The 22,500-nt window shown below is 35.7% G+C and overlaps 2 protein-coding genes across 4 annotated transcripts in view; one reads left to right on the top strand and one right to left on the bottom strand.

The window, feature by feature from the left end:
- The window catches only part of LOC306874346 (transmembrane protein 255B-like), a gene marked incomplete at its 5' end in the record, with an annotated part of 14,946 nt that extends 9,753 nt beyond the window's left edge, over positions 1-5,193 (top strand). Inside the window, 5 exons of the mRNA XM_079424311.1 lie at position 1; positions 1,482-1,567; positions 1,649-1,808; positions 2,508-2,657; positions 4,503-5,193. The exon at position 1 is cut by the window's left edge and continues 77 nt beyond it. Of these exons, the coding sequence (XP_079280437.1) occupies position 1; positions 1,482-1,567; positions 1,649-1,808; positions 2,508-2,657; positions 4,503-4,727 (622 nt within the window). The 3' untranslated portion in view covers positions 4,728-5,193. The remainder of the gene's footprint in view (positions 2-1,481; positions 1,568-1,648; positions 1,809-2,507; positions 2,658-4,502) is intronic.
- Positions 5,194-6,824: 1,631 nt separating this feature from the next.
- Positions 6,825-22,500, bottom strand: part of LOC306873960 (growth arrest-specific protein 6-like) — a 22,234-nt gene continuing 6,558 nt past the window's right edge. The window contains exons 5-15 of one of the 3 annotated variants that reach the window (XM_079423568.1): positions 22,324-22,446; positions 18,941-19,060; positions 17,456-17,581; positions 15,398-15,519; positions 14,391-14,509; positions 13,345-13,534; positions 11,329-11,493; positions 10,050-10,218; positions 8,982-9,124; positions 8,333-8,540; positions 6,825-7,397 (exon numbers count right to left, since the gene is read on the bottom strand). In XM_079423568.1, the coding sequence (XP_079279694.1) occupies positions 7,246-7,397; positions 8,333-8,540; positions 8,982-9,124; positions 10,050-10,218; positions 11,329-11,493; positions 13,345-13,534; positions 14,391-14,509; positions 15,398-15,519; positions 17,456-17,581; positions 18,941-19,060; positions 22,324-22,446 (1,637 nt within the window). In that variant the 3' untranslated portion in view covers positions 6,825-7,245. Of the gene's footprint in view, positions 7,398-8,320; positions 8,541-8,981; positions 9,125-10,049; positions 10,219-11,328; positions 11,494-13,344; positions 13,535-14,390; positions 14,510-15,397; positions 15,520-17,455; positions 17,582-18,940; positions 19,061-22,323; positions 22,447-22,500 lie in introns of all 3 variants that reach the window. The other 2 variants (XM_079423567.1, XM_079423569.1) reach the window with 2 other exon arrangements.

The raw sequence follows: 22,500 nt of genomic DNA, 5'->3' as shown, positions 1-22,500 counted from the left end.
GGTGAGTTCATCTGATATCCACACACTGATGATTATGGCTTTGGTTATCAGTCACTGATAAACCGGTTGGACTCAGTGTATGATCATGTGCTCTGCTTCCCTCTGCTGCTCAGATATGAACATGACTTCAGTCTGATCAATCATTAGTCTGATCATCAGATCGACAGACACTTTTATGCACACTCTTAAAAATAAAGGTTGTTTGTTGGCATTGATGGTTTGCTGTGCTGCTGGCCGAAAATTACCAGCCTTTTAAAAATTGCTTGTAAATCTCTCCAATTACCAAATCATCAAATCTTGGATTCAGTCTTATCAACTTGTATTCTGTCAATTAGCACAGGTTTTGTGTGTTTTTGTTTTTCGAAGCTGTTTGATCATAGGACTTATTGATTTGAGATTATGCATCTCAGTTTTTGAGTGGAAAAAGCACTATTGGCAGATAATTTGGGCAATATACAATTTTAATAAAAATTATAATAAGCATTATTTGTGGATAATTTTGGCAATGATCGTTTTTGAGTAAAATAAATGCATATAATATTGGCAATATTCAGTTTGAGTAAAGAAAAAACGATAGATAGATAGATAGATAGATAGATAGATAGATAGATAGATAGATAGATAGATAGATACTTTATTAATCCCAGACGGAAATTCATTAATTTATGGATAATTCTGGCAATATTTAGTTTTTGCTGACAATTTTGGCAATATTCAGGTTTTTTGTAAAAATATAAAAAAAAGAGCATGATTTGTGGATCATTTTGGCAATCATCGGTTTTTTTGTAAACAAAAAGCATATAATTTTGGCAATATTCAGTTTGTGGGTAAAAAATATTTACAGTTAATTTTGGCAATATTCAGTTTTCGAGTGAAAAACAATATTTGCTGACAATTTTGGCAATCTTCAGGTTTTTTGGTAAAAACCCCCAAAAACGAGCATGATTTGTGGATAATTTTGGCAATATTCAGTTTTTGAGAGAAAAGCAATATTTGCAGATCATTTTGGCAATATTTTGTGGTTTGGATGGAATTGTGGATCATTTTGGCAATAATCTCAGTTTTTGGGTTTTAAAAAAAAATCATTATTTGTGGATAATTTCAGAAATGTTAATTCAAAAACTGTCTGCGATCAATCAGTCCAAATCTCACAATTTTGTTAAGCTGTGATACCCTGTGTGGGCAAAGTCAGAAGGTTTTAGTCCAATGCAATAACATTAACTAGCCTTTGGACAAAGAAAATCCTGTCTGGGTCAAAATGACTGAAACACAACATGAGGGTTAAGAACGGTTCACTGAAAGAATGGTTCTTCTACAGCATCACTGCGAAAACCCTCTTTTGGAAGCTTTATTTTTAAGAGTGAAAGCAGCTGACACATGAGGAATGTCATCATCAGTTTGTCATAAAAGCCACAATGTAGTTCATAATGTCAAGTTTAAAGTATAAAGTAGATGAATTGTTGTTGATGTGCTGTGTTCAGGTTAACTGTCATTCCTACGGTAATCAGTGTGCACTCAAGGTGAAGAGCAACACCTGCTACTGCTGTGACTTATTCCACTGTGACAGGTGAAGCACACGCATCAATCACGGAGCATTTCCAGCACAGCTGTGTGTTACTGAACGTTTTACTGCATGTGTGTGTGTTAGCGTGGACTATCGTGTGCAGTACTATCAGTTCACGGGTGTGAGAAGCTGCTGGGATGTGGTGAATCTGTACCGTCTGCTGTGGGCCTGTGTGGCGCTCAATGTGCTCGGCGTCTTTCTGGGCATCATCACTGCTGCCATACTGGGAGCCTTCAAAGACCTGGTGAGTCTGGATTCATCAGAAACACATCAAGACACAAATGAAACTAGAGTGTTTGCTCAGTGTTTTAGGTTCACCGTCATGACAGATACAGCGCCTGAAGATGCTGAAGCCACCAGACTCACTGTTTTGTATTTCACAGGTTTTGTATTTCTTTTTGGAGCTGATTGATCATAGTTCTCTCAATATTGCCCAAATTATTTGCCAATAATACTTTTTTCACTCAAAAACTCTGGTGCATTAGCTGACATTTTTTTGAGTAAAAAAGCTAAATTTGTGGATAATTTTGGCAGTATTCAGTTTACTGAGTAAAAAGGACATTATTATTGAATCATTTTTGCAGTATTCAGTTTTTGAGTAAAAAATATTTGCAAGTAATTTTGGCAATTTTCAGTTTTTGGGTAAATAAAAAAAAAAAGTTTGTGGATAATTTGAGCAATATTCTGTTCCTGAGTGAAAAATGCATTATTTTTGCATTGTTTTGATGGCTTACTTCACTAATTAAATTAATAACAGTACAAAATAAATAAATAAATTAGAAGCAGACAAAGCTATTTACATGTATAATTTCAATTATCAGCTTTAACATAACAATAATTCTCATTATCCGTATGACAGCTTCTACATTCATGTGTCTTAATGAGTCTGTAGTTGATGTGTGTGTGTGTGTGTGTGTGTGTGTGTGTGTGTGCGCGCACTCAGGCTCCTGCGGCTCGCAGTCACACGACACCCAGTCCAGCTCCGGCCCCTCACATCCTGTACAACCCCACCCAACACCTGATCAGCTACACCGGCTTCTGCCCCTCCGGACAAACACTACCCGCCTACCCAAACTACCCACTGCCCATGCAGGTGAGGACTCATGATAGTCAGATGATCAGGACACCAACAGGACTGAGTCTTACTGTAGAAAATGTTTTTCTGTTATGATGTTTAAATGTCAGTTTTGTTGTATTATAAGATTTAAATGTAGGTGGTTTTTGTTCCATTAAGAGATTTAAATATCGGTTAGTGTTGATCTATTAAATGATTTAAATATCGGTCGGTTTTGTTTTAATAATAAATTTAAACATTGGTCGGTTTTGTTCTAGTAACAGATTTAAATATCAACTGGATTTGTTCTGTTAAAACATTAAAATATTGGTCAGTTTTGTTCTAGAAACAGATTTAAATATCGGTCAGTTTTGTTCTAGAAACAGATTTAAATATCGGTCAGTTTTGTTTCAGGAACAGATTTAAATATCGGTCAGTTTTGTTTCAGGAACAGATTTAAATATCGGTCAGTTTTGTTTCAGGAACAGATTTAAATATCGGTCGGGTTTGTTCTAGAAACAGATTTAAATATCGGTCAGTTTTGTTCTAGAAACAGATTTAAATATCGGTCAGTTTTGTTTCAGGAACAGATTTAAATATCGGTCAGTTTTGTTTCAGGAACAGATTTAAATATCGGTCAGTTTTGTTTCAGGAACAGATTTAAATATCGGTCAGTTTTGTTTCAGGAACAGATTTAAATATCGGTCAGTTTTGTTTCAGGAACAGATTTAAATATCGGTCGGGTTTGTTCTAGAAACAGATTTAAATATCGGTCAGTTTTGTTTCAGGAACAGATTTAAATATCGGTCAGTTTTGTTTCAGGAACAGATTTAAATATCGGTCAGTTTTGTTTCAGGAACAGATTTAAATATCGGTCAGTTTTGTTTCAGGAACAGATTTAAATATCGGTCAGTTTTGTTTCAGGAACAGATTTAAATATCGGTCGGGTTTGTTCTAGAAACAGATTTAAATATCGGTCAGTTTTGTTCTAGAAACAGATTTAAATATCGGTCAGTTTTGTTCTAGAAACAGATTTAAATATCGGTCAGTTTTGTTTCAGGAACAGATTTAAATATCGGTCAGTTTTGTTTCAGGAACAGATTTAAATATCGGTCAGTTTTGTTTCAGGAACAGATTTAAATATTGGTTGGTTTTGTTCCATTAAATGACTTAAATATTGGTCGGTTTTGTTTTATTAAGAAATTTAAATATCTGTCAGTTTTGTTCTAATTACAGAATTAAATATAGGACGGGTTTGTTCTATTAAGAGATTTAAACATCGGATCAGTTTTGTTCTATTAAAAGGTTTAAATATCGGTTGGTTTTGTTCTAGTAACATTTAAGTATTGGTTAGTTTTGATCTATTAAAAGATGTAAATATCAGTCAGTTTTGTTCTATTTAAAGATTTAAAAATCGGTCGGTTTTGTTGTATTAAGGGATTTAAATATCTGTTGGTTTTGTTCTGTTTAAAGATTTAAATATTGGTTGGTTTTGTTCTGTTTAAAGGTTTAAATATTGGTTGCTTTTGTTCTATTGACATTTAATTATCGGTTGGTTTTTGTTCTATTAAGAGATTTAAATATCAGTCAGTTTGGTCCTATTAAAACATTTAAATATCGGTTTGCTTTGTTCTATTAAGATATTTAAATGTTGGTGGGTTTTGTAACCATGGCTTTAAATTCAATTAGTAACATCTATGATTTCAGGCAGAATTACCATATCATGATGTCTGTGGTTGAAAATAACTTTTGTCGTGGTAAAGATTTTGATCATATCGTCCAGCTCTAGGTAGTTTAAACAAGCAGCTGCTAAAAAGTCTACACATATGGTTTAATCTCATAGTTTCTGATGTTCAGTTTTTATTCTTCATCCTCGTTCTCCAGCATCTGAACGGTTATCCCGCTCCGGCTGCAGGTCAGTCCGTCCCCGAGGTCTCGACCTCCCCGCCTGACGAGACTCAAGCAGCGTCTCAGAGCGGGACGAATCCAGGCGTACTGACTCAATCCACATCTCAGGACAGCAGTGGCTACATGCTGACTCCAAACGCTCCCTCGCTCTATGCTCACTCATTAGGGCCCTTCGAGAAGCCTCCACCTTACGCCTGCTGAAAAACCTGAGCCAGGAACACTGACCTCTGACAGGCGTCTGACCCCTGTGACCTCCGCCGCTGCTGCTAATGACCTAGAGTCTATATAATCGTCACTTATTCGTGTAGCAAATGTGATCGATGTTGTTGTCTGGTAGTTTCCAAAACCTCTGAAATTTGGCTTTTAATGTCCTCTTGCTTTAGTGGGGTCTTCATAGTTTGATTCATTGAATCATATAAGGCTGAAACACTCAATGCAAAACTCAAGAACGCGCCCCATCCTCATCTTCAGCACACAGATCACTGTAGCTGCTTTAGTCTTCTGCAGTCAGATCAACTGAAGCATGAGTCTGAGGAGAATCCTGCTGAGAACGTTAAAGTGTTGACATTATTCAGATTCCTGCATAACACGTGGTTTAATAACAAGACATGTGACTCTATCAGCCCTTCAGTCCTGGTGTAAAACCGATCCAGCGGCTGGATTCACTAAACATTAAGAAAAAAAAATCTTCCTAATTGCCACTTTCTTCTTTAATAACAAAACAAACTGTTTAAGTAAAGAATATTTTTGTTGCATCACTGTGGAAACCACCTTTTGGCACATTTATTTTTCAAGAGTGAAAGTTCTCAAGTTCTCTTTAGAATTCATAATCTTTTTTTTATTCTAAAATGAATTCTAAAAAAAGAATTCATATTCTTGATAAACGTTCTTAAAAATCATTGTGATAACCATCAGCTTGTCATAAATTATTAGTAAATATATTGGGTATTTTCAAAAATGAAACAAGCTGCATAACCCTAACTATATATTCATAACTACTGACAGATTTTACTTTCATAGTCTAGCAAGTAAACTCTCCTGTTATAATTAACATAGCTCTTACATTTTTATATATATATATATATATATATATATATATATATATATATAAAAAAAAAACATGAAATGCTTGCTGCTTAAAGAGTTAATAGACAATTGCATGGTTAAGATTTATCAGTAAATGTAATTTGTTGTATTAAACAAGGTTGTATTAAACAATATAGCATATCTTATTCTCAAGAAAATATTATGTTCTTAACACTTTCATGCTCAAGCACAGACAATCTTTTGAACATTTTCATAAAAAAAAAGCTTTTAATTCAAACTGGTTACTTAAGCATAACAGAAAGACTTCAGCTTAATCATGAACTTCTCAATTAAACTAAATTTTTTATCTGCCGGTTCGATATTTTGCTACATTCATATTAAGATGCTTTGTGGTGCATTTACTAAATGCTTAAACTTTATCTAAAAATACAATAAACGAATGTCCCCTAGATTTAGAAATACCTCTAAATAAGAATTAACCATATTCCCATGTGACTCTGTGTTTTCAGTATTTGCGTTGTCTGTTTATTCTGCATATATGTTTCCTGCACAAGACCATCACTTTTTACTTCAAATTAATTTATAATTTTACCTTCAATAAAACCCTGAACAAAAAAAAGAATAGCTTCTATTTTAAACGGCAAAACCATAAATGATAAAGGTTAGTCTTTTAAATATAAATGTTCTGAAGGGTTCAGAAAGAGTATGCGCTTAACATTGTTTAAAATATGCAAATGTGGCATAACCTACTTAAATATGTGTTCATTTCCAGCACATTAATCTGAACATTGAATAAAGCTAAATTCAAGTCTTGTTTGATGTTATTGCCATATTAAAGGTTTTCCAGAAAGGATTTTGTATTTATCTTTTTATCACACCATAAATCAGAAAATACTGTCAACAGACAGAAACCAAACATGTTTTTAGGAGGAAAATGTATGAAATATGAACAAACCTTTAGAATAAAGAGGAAAAAAAGTTTGGCGTAAGAGAAAAAACTTCTACAAACGCAAAAGTGCAATAAAATAAACACTTAAAATGTGTTTTGGATGTTTTTGTCTCATGAGTCTGAAAGAAGAGACATGATATGGGAGCAACATAGACCAGTGCATGAAAAACACTCGTTTTGCTTAATGTTTTTGTGAATAATTGTTTTGTGTCTCAACACTAGCAGTGTAGAGTAACCCTCCTCAGGTTAGTTTCTGAGCCGCTGAACACCTGTGGACTTAAGGACAGAATTCATCATCATAACAACACCATCCACCTTTATTAGTTTATCAAGCGTTTCAGTCTCACACACAGAGCAAACATGAACAAAATACAAAACTTCAACAATAAAAACAAGATGAACTCAAATGAGGGACTACAAAAAACTCTTCCAACTCCTCCAAACTACTGAATGATGATGAAGTTGAGCACCTACATCGAGGCCTGAAGGCCTTTAATGGTAGTTGGGTGTTTTAGTCATCCTCCTCTAAAGCATTTTACAGTGGCATATGTACAGTTACAGTATTTTACAGCACGCTCTCAGTAGCTTGTGTTTGATTGGTCTAATGCGAGTAATACATTGATACGCGGCTCTGTGCTATATGTGCGTGAGTGTGGCGAGGGATCCGGCTTTACTAAGGCCTTTGTGTATTAAAGCTCCTCTGTGCTGGAGCTTCAGCTGCTGTTATTGCTGCGTGTCCACCAGAGGACAGGAGTGAGAGCGGATGTCATTGTGTTTGTGTTGGGCCTCGTCCACGTCCAGCAGCTGACCGTTGACCCGCACATCCATGCAGCCCGTGTAGAAGGCCGACACCGGAGCAGACACCACAGAAACATCTGCACAAACAAACAACATCAGAACCCTCTGGAGACTCACATCTCATGATCATTTGCCTCAAAGTCTGTTGTGTTTTTCAGAAAATAAGCCACGTCTGACTACAAGTCACACCAGGTCAGAATAGCACTGTTCATAGAAAAGTTGAAAAAGTCACATTTTATTACTACATTCAGAAAAAAATACATTTATGAATAACTATTATGAGCATTAGTGTATTTTAGTTCAAAACGAATCCTTTAAATTTCACAGTCATCAGATTAGTAAACTAAAATACATGCACTGCAGAAAATACTTGCTTCCTTAGTATTTATGTCTTGTTTTCTAGCATAATTATCTAAAAATTGTTGAATCAGGATGCATTTACTTGACAAGTAGAACAAACTTTGTCTTGTTTTCTGAAAATATTAAAACAAACAGAAATATCTGCCAATGGGGTAAGAAAAATAAATCTTCATTCAAAGACTAAACTAGATTATTTTTCTTGCCCCATTGGCAGATATTTTTGCTTGTTTTAAGCAAAAACTAACAAAATTTGGCTAATATTTTTCAGGAAAACAAGACATAATATCTAAAGTATTTTTACTCGTCAAGTAACTGCATCTTAATTCCAGAATTTGTAGATATTTATACAAGAAAACAAGACATAAATACTAAGGAAGAAAATCATTTTTTGCAATGTGACTGAAATCAACTAAAATAAAATGTATTTTTCTTTTTTATATAACTTCCATTACTATAACACAACGATTCCAACACTGCCATCACAGAGAAAAAGAAAAACAACACATTTTTACATTTAAAAGCACAAGATAATGTGAGACTGACATAAGACTAGTCTCGCTTCAGTCTCACATTGAAGTGAAATGGATGTGAGACTGGTTTGAATGATCTGAGACTGAAGTGAGACGAATATGAGACTGACGTGAGACCTCACCTGGAATCCCTCCTATAAAGATGCTATAAGAGGACGTCAGATCCAGAGCATCTACGTTCTCCATCATCTCCTCCTGCGCGAGCTGCCCATCCACCTCCAGCAGAGAGCTGTTCCCGAACACCGTCACGTTCACAGTGTGTGTTTGAGCGTCACACAGGTTCACCGGGACACTGGCCACCACCACGTCACCGAACGACACCAGCACATGCTGCGGGTCACAGATCAACACCACATACAGCGGTGCCAAAATTAGCTATCAGAACACGAGTATCTCCAGCAGATAAAAATGGTTTGAAGTCAGTTATTTGTATCTTTTGCTGTAGTGTGTCAGTAGGAAACATTCATTTAGCCATTAATTGTAATAATCCAGTGAGATTTTTGAGATCATCATCAGTCTGTCTGGAATGACATGAAGAAACAGAACAAACTGAGACTAAATCCAGAAGAACTGTGTCTCTGCTTCAAGAAACCTCCTGTTTCCTACTGACACACTACAGCAAAAGATAGAAATAACTGACTTCAAACCATTTTTAGCTGCTGGAGATACTCGTGTTCTGATGGTTTTGGCCTCCACTGAACATCTGGAGCTTCAGAGCAGAGAACATGCCACACATCAGCATCTCACACACTCATACACACACACACACACCTTGGTCCAGATGAGTGTCCCTGGATGATAGTCTGACAGAGAGACGGAGAACGGGACTCTGTCCTGACGAACCAGAGCAAAGAGGACACCTACGGAGGAGGCGGGACGCAGGGTCACATGAACACGGAGCGTCTGATTGTCCCCTACAGGAAACAGGTTATTACAGTTAACCAAGCTAAACCATTGTAACTTCACATAAAAGAAATGTTCAATTAAATTCAATTAAATTAAATATAACATATTTTAGTTCAATCTAGTTAGCCAAAGCAACATTTCTCATTTTCATTTAGTTTATCTTGATTTAAGATAATTAAAACTGAAATAAATATATGAACTAAATAGGCATATAAAAATAAAAACACCAAACAGCAAAATTACCAAAACTTTAACTGAAATTAAAATGACAATGAAAAACTAAAAATAAAAACTAATAAAATGGTCATATTCACCCCCAATAAAGCCACATACCAGTGTTGTTATGGTTAACAAAAACTGAACTATTAAAAATAGTTTTTGCTGATTGAAATAAAGCTGAAACAAAATAAAATGAAAACTGAAAATATAAAAATAAAAAGCCAATGCAAAATATGAATAAATACTGTATCAGTATATATATGTGACCCTGGAGCACAAAACCAGTCTTAAGTGTCAATTTTTCAAAATTGAGATTTATACATCATCTGAAGCTGAATAAATAATCTTTCCATTGATGTATGGTTTGTTATGATAGGACAATATTTGGCTGAGATACAACTATTTGAAAATCTGGAATCTGAGGGAGCAAAAAAATCTAAATATTGAGAAAATCTCCTTTAAAGTTGTTCAAATGAAGTTCTTAGCAATGCATATTACTAATCAAAAATGAAGTTTTGATATATTTACGGTAGGAGATTTACTAAATATCTTCATGGAACATGATCTTAATATCCTAATGATTTTTGTCATAAAAGAGAAATGTATAATTATGATCCATACAATGTATTGTTGGCTATTGCTACAGATATAGCTGTGCTACTGATGACTGCTTCTGTGCTGCAGGGACTCATGTAATAATGTATGGTGACACACCGTGGCTGTGGTTGAAGTAGGCGAAGCCGTGCCCGGGGTAGAAGGCGCTGTGGTCCTCGACGGCGTAACACTGCATGCGCTCGTTGTGCTGGATGGTGTCCTGAATGGACGTGTCCTCACCGGTTAACCAGCGCCAGTCCTTCATACAGCCGTCCAGTCGAGGGTTAACCTGCGTCATGAACACACGGAGAGAGACAGAGCATCTTCAGATGAGCGCTGTGTACAATCTTTATTAATTAAAGGATTACTTCACTTCCAGAATAAACATTTCCTCATAATTTACTCACCCCATGTCATCCAAGACAGTGTTGCCAAATCATTTTCAGGGGAAGTCGCTAAAGGAAGGTCTATTTGCTGCTAAAAGTTGCTAAATGAGGTTGTGATGTCATTGCACGATGATGTCATTACGTAATAATCCACGCAAAATTGTCACGACATCAAATCTTAGCAAAAAATAAATTTTATGTTCATTTAGATTTGTCCGTAAAATAATATAAATGCATAATATAATATTAAAATATAAATATTCCTAAATACATTGAATTATTGAAAACGTTTTGAACGATTACAGTAAGTTATGTTTATTAGCTAGTAAACGAGTAAAACACATTCTGAACAATACTTTTAAGCAGTGTATTAGTAGTTACACTGTCTGTAAAAATAGAGCACAATCTACTGTTAATATGAAGGATTTTCACCTGCATTTGTAATGATGCGTTGTGTTCTGTGTGTTCAGGTTACAGCGGATAATATCCTGGGAAATTACTAGCATCTTTTCCATCTTTCTTACAGTGTTCTGACTGATCAACAATCACAGGAACAAGCTACTAACAGTGTTCATAAATAAACATTCAATTATTATTATGATTCAATTAAACAATTGCAAATATCAGAACAGAATGACAATTAGCTGAATATATACTTGTTTAATTAGTGACACTTAGCCAGCATTTTAAAATCTATTATTTATTATTATTTTTAAACCTTCATTTGTATATAGCAACATAATATCGCGCTCTACAATCTCTCCATGAATAAATCTCTGACAGAGACTATCAGCCAATCACTGTGTGCATAGTTAATAAGCATGCTGACATCACCCATAGCAACGAGGGAAACCCCGCCCCCTTATTTACTCTGCGCTTCTCTCTATTCCTTAATAAAAGTTTGTCTCAGCAGCTTTGTGAATAGGTTTAAAGAGAAAACTCTTCCTAAAATCTTTTACTGCTATTTAGGAGAACACTCAGTGGTGAGATGATCAAGTGTTTAGGAAGCTCACCCTGCTAACCAGCCCGTCGTCTCTGAAGGGAACGCCGCCCACCGTCAGGTTGAGCTCATGCATGCCTTTATTCAGCGTGAACAGATCTCCGTTGACTGCGATCTTCATCACCGCCTCCCTGTCAATCTTGATGATGAGGCTCCGCCCCTGTTCCTCCACCGAGATCTGAGCGGACCAATCAGGAGACAGAAGGGCTCGTTTATTTCTATAGCGCTTTATACAATACAAATCGATTCAAAGCAGCTTTACAGAAACAAACAGGAAATAACATTTGCTAAATCCTAATTTAATTTCAGCTGTAAAGCAGCTCCACAGAAGACAACAAATAAGAGTCATTATTCAGATCAATTCAGTTTCCTCAGATTTGATGTACATCAAAATAAAAACAACAGCTTTCATGAAGTAAAGGTAAGATTTTCTAAAACACCTTTTTAAGTGTTTTTTATTTTATTTAAGGAACCTAAATGTCTAGTAAGCACATGATGAGTTGTATTTTTAGACTTTAAAGTGTTGCTATAAATGCAACTTTCAGCAGATCTGCATTACTTTTTTAAAACAAATTCATGCAACATTTAATGCAACTTTATGATTTTAAGACTTTCTGCTCCAATTTAAGACCATTTTAAGGCCTTCATTTGCAGAAGGGAAAATTAAAGTATTTCAAACATGCACACTTAAGAAGTAATATAAATCTTTTAAGGGTCAATAATCAAGTTTACATCCAGTTTTTGCACTGGTTTGTTATCGACAAAGAGAATATGCGTTAAAAAAACAGCCTGTTTCCATCCAACTGGCCTTTTACCCATAAAATGGTGTGTGTGATGAAAAAAGTTTGTTATTTATTTGTACTTTGTTATAGACTATTAAATAGATAGGCTACTTGATAATCCAGGAATAATCATAAACAGCTGCAGTTATTTTTCAGATTAATGTTTATAGGAAATATGAATGTTCACTTCGGTTATTTTATTTCTCCTAGCCAACGGTCGTTAAGCCAAATTAACCGCTAAAGTTAAACGAAAAAAGATGAGAAATTTAATCAATAATTGGCATTTCCATCAGCTATATCATAAATATTTTAAAGCATTAATATTTTTTCACAAAAAAATCCTCGAATGGAAACCTGGCTACTGACCTGATGCTTTTTTATGCCTGGATTATAAATTATTATTAAAAAACAAAAACAAAATGCAATTCACACAGACAATGTCTAGAACGCATGGTATTTCTGAACAAAACTTATTTTTCATTAATTTGGGTATTTTTTGTGGGATATGAATTCATAAGGTGGTGTTAATGTTCTGAGAAAGAGTCAACAATTATTCAAAAGAAAAATCAGAAAGATTTCAGAGAAAAATCAGAAAATGATAGTTTCAAGAGTTTTGTAGTGAAATACACAAACAGACAATTATTCAGCCTTTTTCTAAATAAATAGGACAAAAACAGTTGTGGAAAAACCGTGAGAGAACAGGATTGTGAAATGTTGCAAGCCGAACTCGAACCTGCATCTCCCATGTGCTCACTGTGTCATACAGGGATGATGTTTTTATATTAATTTGTGTATTTGCTCTTATTTTTTACTGACTGTTCGCTTGTCTTTAATCATGTTTGAACTTTCTTAGTTGGGCTAGTAGTTTTTGCTGTGCTATTGAAGAGTACTTTAAGTAATAAACGGAAAGCAAACTTACATTGATATAAAATAAGTGGCATTATTTTTGGTTTGTTTATTTGTTAGATTTGTGGCATTATGTTTTTATGTAACACTGCAGGTCATTTTCAGAAGTTGTAGTGATGCTTTCTGTTCCAAGAAAGAATGTTTTATTTAAAGAATGTTCTATTTTTTTCAAATAGAATTTTAATTAATTTTACACACTTACTCAAGCAATATCATCTTGCATATTGAATATCGCATTATTTAACAAAGGCATTGCATTTTTCTTCATTATCACACCGCCCTAGTGTCATACGTGAACGGCTGTGTCTGTTACTAGTGTGACCCCTGCAGTGACCTCTGACCTTATGCCACTGGCCGTCGTTGACCTGCGGTCCACTGCTGGTCACTCGACTCACAGCTCCATACTTCAGCTGCAGCTCCAGCTTCCCATGATGCATCACCAGAACAATCCAGGAGCTGTTCAAGTGGCCACCAGCAAAGAAGATCACGCCCTCAGGGTCGTAGGTCCTGAGGTCAAACTCTGCCTTGAATCTGAGAGGAAACAGGAAGTCAGCATCAAACGCGACGCCACACTAACTCTAATGTATTTATTAGAGTTAGCTTTTGGCTCAACAGATCGATCTGAGATGGATTGTTTTATTTATCAGTCTTTTTCCTTTCTGAGATGTTGGTCTCATTTTTATTATGCCAGTGGGGTGTTATTTTACTTGTTTTATGCAAAATTCACTTAATTTATTTTGATCTTTTAATTTAGTGCAATATTTTAGTGTAATTTTCACTCACAACTGCATCTGGATTTATATTGTATTCCTAAGTTCAGTGTTATCCCAGCGGTCACTATTGTGAGCATCATCATGTTTACTCACTCTATGACCACACTCAGCAAAACTCAATATATGTGAGAATTCATATATTAATACTAGACACATTAAAGATCACGTGTGCCAAAAATCCTTATATTAACATACTTTACTAGTCTTTTGTTTCGGAGCTTTGATGCAGTCATCATCTTCTCAAGATTCTGCTCTGGTCACGTGACACAATCTGCTCATATTGAACTGATATGTTTTCCATATTTGCAGGAAGTGCACTAAAACATCAGTCAGTGAGGTTTTTAGAGCTTTATAAATGAAAAGCATTTTTACGGTCACTATTGTGGGATTAAATGGGTTTTAATACTACTGTTTTAGTATTAAGGTGCGTTTATAGTATTGTTTGTTTAATTGGTGTGAAAGTGTATCGATGGGAACTGATATGAGACAATATACGCTGTGAGATGCAAGACCAATTCTGGAAAGAATTCCAAAATCAAGTGTAACTGAAATGTTTGATCTGTGCTCTATAAATGAAATAAAAGAAAGCAACACGAGATTGCAGGCGTGCTGACCCGGTCTGAACCCTGCGGCGGAAGCGCAGTCGCACCACAGGAATCCCGCTGAACATGCGTCCGAGATACAGCGAGTGAGAGTTCCTCCTCATGTCCAGCGACCGCTGCAGCTCGATGGCCTTCAGACACAGAGAGGAAGAGGAGCAAAGCATTCTCACTAAATCACACGAGAGTGAATGAGCTCAACAACAACTGAAAACAAGACTTATTTTGATATTTTCAATTAGATTTTATTTATATTTTCATTCCGTATTTTCTTTTTATTTCTGTATTGTTTTCATTTTGATTTTAAGGTTTAGTAATTTTATGTGCTTTTATCGTTTTATTAGTTTTCAATGCCAGTTATTAGTAAGTTAATGCGGGGTTATTAGTTAACTAAACCTTTAACTAAAATTAGAAACTATATAAAAAGAGTTTCGTTACTTAAAATCAAAGATAACGGAAATAATTTTTTAAATTTATTTCAGCTAGTTTCCAACGTTACATTTAACATTTTAATAAAATTTAACTTGATGTACTAAAATAACTAAAACTGAAAAAAAAAATTAATGAAAATTAATATATATATTATTTGTGTGTGTGTATGTATGTATGTATGTATGTATGTATGTATATATATATATATATATATATATATATATATATATATATATATATATATAAAAAATGCACAAAGTCTCCTGTGAGGGCTAAGTTTAGGTGTAGGGTTGGTGTAGGGCAATAGCACACACAGTTTGTTCAGTATAAAAACCATTACGCCTATGGGATGTCCCCATAAACCACAAAAACCAACATGTGTGTGTGTGAGTGTGTGTGTGTGTGTGTGTGTGTGTGTGTGTGTGTGTGAGAGAGTGTAGTGTGAGTGTGTGTGTGTGTACTGATGTGTGTGTGTGTGTGTGTACTGATGTGTGTGTGTGTGTGTGTGTGTGTGTGTGAGAGTGTGTAGTGTGAGTGTATGTGTGTGTGTGTGTGTGTGTGTGTGTGTGTGTGTGTGTGTGTGAGATCACCTCACAGCTCCTGAAGTCTTGTCCCAGTCTCTTCCCCTGCCGTCCGTCACAGTAGCAGCGGAAACTTCCCGGTGTGTTCACACACTCCTCCTCACACACGTGCGTCTCACACTCGTCCACGTCTGACCGGAACAACAGGAGCGACTCATGAGCTCAAACACACCAACATCCTCAAACACACTCAATACTTCTATTCATCAACACCAGATGAACACTTTTAGCTCTCATTCGTTTAAAAACACAGCATTCATAAACCTAATCTGAGCGTTTCCTTCTTCACCTGCTCTGTGTCTTTAAGAAGAGACCCGGAGTGAAAGACGCACACGTTATAGAATCTTTACTCTTGTTTTGGATGTAATAGTACATGCTGACACATATGAGATTAGAAGGAGAAAGCAGTGAACATGAATCTTTGTGTTTCCTGTGGAAATATGAATGTAACACTGATGATGGGAATCCTGAAAGATGTTTAATGGACAAACCACAAATGACCTGGAGGAACTTTCCTTGGTCGACTGTGTAAGAACTGAAGTGGATCTATTATGTAAGCAGTTTCCTCTGACTAGGTGAAAAGCCACAAAAAAGACATGTTCCCAAAAGCACATCATATAATGAGATGGAAACATTATGATGAAATAATCAGCTCACATTCAGAGCAGGGCTATTCTCCTTAACTGAAACTAAAAGCAGAAGAAAACTAAAATTGTTACTGAAAATAAAATAAATCTTAACTGAAATAAATTTAAAAAATGATCTTATTTCAGCTATTTACCAAAGCAACTTTTCTCATTTTCATTTAGTTTTGCATGATGTCCTACAATAACTAAAATAAAATTAAAATAAATGAAATAAAAATGAATGAAAACTATATGGACAATTTATTAATAAAGGAAAAAAACAAAAACAGCACACAACAAAATTACTAAAACTTAAATGAAAATGGAAATGAAAACTAAAATTCAAACCATTAAAAAAAAAAAAAAGTTATTTGGAAAAAAAAAGTTAATTGAAATGAGAAAAAAACAGCTATTTGCCAAAGCAACTTTTCTCATTTTCATTTAGTTTAGCTTGATGACTTCAAATAACTACAACCAAAACTGAATCAAAAACTAATATATATATATATATATATAAATAAAAGATATATATATATATATACAAAAAAACAAAAATGACAAAAAAAACTAAAATTACTAAACATAAAACTAAAATATAAATTAAATGAAAACTAGAAAACTAAAAATCAAAACTATAAAATATTGTTAATTGAAATAAAATAAACGTTAACTGAAACAAAACAAACAAGAAAATTATTTCAGCTATTTGGCAAGGCATCATTTATCATTTTCATTAGTTATTTAAGGAATATTTAAACTTAAATATTTAAAATGTATTTAAATATTAATAAAAAAAAAATTTAAATGACAAAAAATACTCAACAAAATGACTAAACTTTAACAAAACTGAAAACAAAAAATATGACTAGAAACTATAATATAATACTAAAGTAACACTGATTGAGGCATAGTTACTGTTGTACAAGGGATAGTTGTCTTTGATTCTGATTGGTTGAGTCACATCAGAAGCTGTTGTCAATTACACTATAAACACACACACCTTCGTTTACGTCTGTGTGTTGCTCAGCAACCACTTTGTTGCAACCACAACAGTTTCTGAGGAACTACATTGTTTGGCGGAAGAATAATGTTTTTATTAATACCATTATATTTTATTGCTTTATTTTATTTTGTGAAACCTGCTACAAATATGAAATAACCATTTTATAAAATCAGTAAGCCCCGTGAAGCCGTGTTTTGCAGTGAATATATAACAGCTAAGGGGGTTTCGTGTTGTGCCTAACAATGCCCCTGTTATAAATTCACTGTAAACAACGGCTTATTGCTTTAGCAGTCCATCTCATGTGAGAATGAACACGTGGTGTTATTTTGGTGAAATGAGCACTAGTTTTTGAGAATGTGTGTCCAGCACAGACTGATCAGTTCTAGATCTCTCTATAGGAGCATCACCTCACTGTACGCTGGGATCCTGTGAACTCACCTACACAGCTCTTGGTGATGTTGTCGTAGTCGAACCCATCCTCACACAAGCAGTCGTAGCTCCCGTCCAGGTTTGAGCAGCGTGCAGATCCGCACACATCTGGAGTCTCCACACACTCGTTCACATCTGTGGAGAAACCAGGAAACATCTCACTGCTTCATAATCCAGACGCACAGCTGATAAACATGATTTATATAATAATCTGTTTTCATTCTGGAGGAGAAAGTGACTAAAACAAGAACATCATATATTATATTTAGCATATTATAATTCAATATTATATTGCAGCGTGTGGCAGAAAGATACAGACCAGTGTTGGGTGAACAAGTTACTGAGTAATTAGTTACTGTAATTTAATCACTTTTCCCTTGAATAAGTAAAGTAAGGGATTTCTCTCTAATTTAATTAGTTACTTCTTATGTAATTGAACTTAATACTGTGTATAGACTGTAGAACATTTATATACAATACAATATAATAGTGCATTTAACATCTAAATTTAAAGTCTAACCTTAAAATGCATGCTTTTTATGTTCCCTTCTCACTTTAAATACTTTGAGTTAATAAGAATATTGGTAACACTTTAGTGTCCAGTTCTCAATATTAACTAGTTGGTTATTAGCATGAATATTACTGGGATATTGGCTGTTTATTATTATTATTAAAACACATATTAATGTCTTATTCTGCAAGACCTTATTCTAAATCCTTAATCGTACTCAATTCTTAAATTTAATTGTCAACAACTACTTTACTAAATATTAATAAGCATTAATTAGGAGTATATTGAGGCAGAAGTCATAGTTAATAATTAGTTAATAGTGAGAACTGGACTCTAATGTAAAGTGTGAGCAGAATAATTGAAGTTACTTGAAAGAATTAAAAAAGCGTTTCATGTCTATCCTCCTCGTATCATTAACTTGTCGAGGTTGATATAGGATTTAGAAAGTAATTAGTAACAAGTAATTAAATACTTTTTGAAGAGAGTACTTTTTACAGTAATCTAATTACACTGTTGAAGATGCAATTAGTAACTAGAATTTAATAACTTTTTTATAATATTAAAGTGAGTTTAAAAAAAAAAACAGGGCCATGTGGGTTTGGAAAATTATATTATTGTTTTTAATAAATATTAAAATAATAAAAATGTGTATAAAACTAATAAATATTATAATATGTAAATATAGAACAGAACAGTACAGCACCATAATGAGCAGTGAAAAATGTAATAATCTTGTAATGTAAGAGATACCGTATAAATTAGGTTTTATACATGAAAATATATAGTTATACATTTTAGAATGATCATATTTGGAGTGCAACATTAAGCTAAATTGAAGTAAAATCCAAATTAAACTTTTTAACCACAAACTAAAAGAAATACTTCCTTAAGACTTTAAATCAGAGCTGAGATGCAAATGTCAGAAGTGTGTACAGCAGTACTGTTTGGTTTAGTGTTGGTCAGATTTTCCAGCTCACACTCACCCAGACACGTGTGGTGACCCGAGAGCGTGTATCCATGACGACAGGAGCAGTGGTAACTGCCCATGGTGTTGTTACAGTGGTGCTCACATCCACCGTTCCCTCTGCTGCACTCATCCACATCTGCAAATCACAAACACACACACACACACACACACACACGCCATTAGCCATTCAGGAGCATCTCGGAACTCGCGATTGGCTGGAGCGGCACCGGTGGGTGGAGTCAGTGTTGGACGGCGGGCAGAAAGTCACTCACACTTTCCGCTGAACGTGAATCATCAGACGTAAATGCAGCTCTGTACTGCGACTGACACTCTGCAGGTTTGATGAGTCACAGCTCAATAAGGCTACACTCACACATCCACTTGCTACACAGTTGCTAAGGTGTTCTGAATTTGCTGCTATGTCGGTTGGTAAGGAGTTCTAGTTTGTTGCTAATCAGTTACTAGGGTGTTCCGGGTGATTATTCTAACAACCATATAGGAACAGGTGTTGTTACATGGTTGCTAAGGTGTATTACTTGGTTAACACACTGCTAAACAGTTGCTAGTATGTTCTGATTGATTGCCTAGGTAGTGATTGCCAAATTTGCTGCTATGTGGTTGACAAGGAGTTCTAACTTGTTGCTAAGCAGTTGCTAGGGTGTTCCGACTGATTGCCAAGTTAGTGATTGCCAAATTTGCTGCTATGTCGGTTGGTAAGGAGTTCTAACTTGTTGCTAAGCAGTTGCTAGGGTGTTCCGACTGATTGCCAAGGTAGTGATTGCCAAATTTGCTGCTATGTGGTTGGCAAGGAGTTCTAACTTGTTTCTAAGCAGTTGCTAGGGTGTTCCGGGTGATTATTCTAACAACCATATAGCAACAGGTGTTGTTACATGGTTGCTAAGGTGTATTATTTGGTTAACACACTGCTAAGCAGTTGCTAGGGTGTTACGACTTATTGCCTAGGTAGTGATTGCCAAATTTGCTGCTATGTGGCTGGTAAGGAGTTCTAACTTGTTGCTAAGCAGTTGCTAGGGTGTTCCGACTAATTGCCAAGTTGTTGCTATGTGGTTGCTAAGATGTTCTAACTTGTTGCTATGCAGTTGCTAGGGTGTTCTGGGTGATTATCCTAACAACCATATAGCAACAGGTGTTGCTACATGGCTTCTAAGGTATATTATTTGGTTAACTGTAATACAGTTGCTAGGGTGTTCTGAGTGATTGCCAAGGTGTTGCTATATGGGTTGCTAAAGTGAGCTATTTGTTGCCATGTGGTTGCTAGTGTGTTCTAACTGGTTGCTAAGCAGTTACTAGGGTGTTCTGGGTGATTGCCAAGGTGTTGCTATGGTGTTCTAATTTGCTGCTATGTGATTGGTAAGGAGTTCTAACTTCTTACCAAGCAGTTGCTAGGGTGTTTTGGTGATGATCCTGACAACCATATAGCAACAGGCGTTGTTACTAGGTTGCTAAGGTGTATTATTTGGTTAACACACTGCTATGCAGTTGCTAGGGTGTTCTGGGTGATTGCCAGGGTGTTGCTATGTGGTTGCTAAGGTGATCTAATTTGTTGCCATGTAGTCGCTAAGGTGTTCTGGGTGATTATCCTAACAATAGGTGTTGTCATGTGATCTAAATGGTTGCTAACATAGTTGCTATGCAGTTGCTAGGGTGTTCCGAGTGAATGCCAAGGCATTGTTATGTGGTTGTTAAAGTGTTCTAAACTGGTTGCTAAGCAGTTGCTAGGGTGTTTTGGGTGGTTTCTAGGCCATTAATATGTGGTGCTAAGGTGTAGTGAGTAGTTGTTTGCAGTTGCTATGGCATTGCTAGATGGTTACTAAGGTGTTCTAATGAATCTTAACTTGGCAAACTATACTCACACTGGAATTCTGAGTGTTTCGGTACAAAAGAAACTGCTCCGCTCCTGCTGACTCAGAGAACATGATGGATGATCCTGCAGGATTCGAGATCTACTAGCACAACCTGTGCTACTATAAAAGCATTGTGCATCATCTGATATGAGCACAGGTCAGCAGAAGAACAGAACAGGAAGTGCTGCATCATTCACATCCTCAATGACATTCAGAGCTAAACATCACCATCAATATGTTATCACAGCAACAGATCGAGATGTTCCCGATGATGAAACCAGACATCTTTAAAAATCTAGACGCATGTGGAAGGCTCTCAGAAATGCAATCTATGAGAATATGAAATATATAACCATAATTGATGTGTTCAAATCAGGTGTGCCATACACGTCCTCAAAAGTGAAGACAGAATATTTCAATCGCCATCTGGTGGCTGGCTGCAGTATAGCTCATAAACCCCACCCTCTCTATGTAAACAAATGAGATGTGAGTCAGACTAAAATATCAAATTACATTTCAAACACATTTTCCCCAAAGATGGTTTCTATCGTTTTGGGTAGTTCTTATCATGCTGATGTATGTTCAAGTCATTTTTTTTTTTTTTTTATATGTTTGCTTTTAATGGGGTCATATGAAGATGCTAAAAAGAACATTATTTTGTGTATTTGGTGTAATGCAAATGTGTTTATGCGGTTAAAGGTTAAAAAAACACATTATTTTCCACATGCCGTATATTATTGTTGTTCCTCTCTGCCCCGCCTTTCTGAAACACATCGATTTTTACAAAGCTCATCTTTCTGAAAAGTGCAGTGTGCTCTGATTGGCCAGCTATCAGTGCGATGTGATTGGCCGAATACCTCAATGTGTGTATTTGGAAACACACAGCGTCTCCACGACAACAATACTACAGCAAGAATAAAATTACGCCTTCTTTCATTGTGTATACATTTGGGTGGTTTTATGGAAATCTTCCCACACCGTGACGTAGACATGTGGGGTGTGTTTGAATGAGGGGTTTTAGGAAGGTGTGGATGAGTCTTAACTTTTATAAAGAATATCTCTTTGGGTTTGAGACTTTAGTCTTTGCAACTCTACGGGTCTTATATATACACAAACAGCTTGTAACACCCCAAAGAGAAAGGAAAACTTGAAATCGCATCACATGACCCCTTAAATGAGTTATTTGATGCTATAAAAATGGGGTGTGGTGTCATGATTGTGAGCTTGTGATTGGATCTCCATGAGTTTGGGCAGGACTTTGATACAGCGACTCCACCTCACATCACTACTGCGCAGACTCAGACTCCAAAGGACATCACCGCCACAAGATAACAGTGGTTCTACTGGGATGTTTTGGCTTCACTTTTCTATAGTGGAAGGAATTGTAGACACGTGCATTTTTTTACAGTCTGTGGTTAAGATACTGTCTGTATGAACCGCATTTTCATTGTTTTTGTATAAATGATCCAGAGAATAATATTCATCAGCAACTTTAACCTGAATGCGTGTCTGAACAGCTGATGTGTGTTTGTACCTTTCTCACACCTGGCACCGCTCCATCCTGTGAAACAATGACAATGGAATTCGCCCTTTTTGTCCTCACAGCGCACCGTCCCGTAATGATTGCAGGGGTTCGGGGAACACTGGTCTGGAATGTCTGCGGGACAGAGATGAGTCACGAAACACATTCGGCTTCTGAAAATGTTCTGTT

The sequence above is a fragment of the Barbus barbus genome (assembly GCF_936440315.1).
Source record: "Barbus barbus genome assembly, chromosome: 8".
Classification (NCBI taxonomy): domain Eukaryota; kingdom Metazoa; phylum Chordata; class Actinopteri; order Cypriniformes; family Cyprinidae; genus Barbus; species Barbus barbus.
Note: the sequence above shows the minus strand (reverse complement) of the source record. Positions and strands in the feature narration are given on the sequence as shown.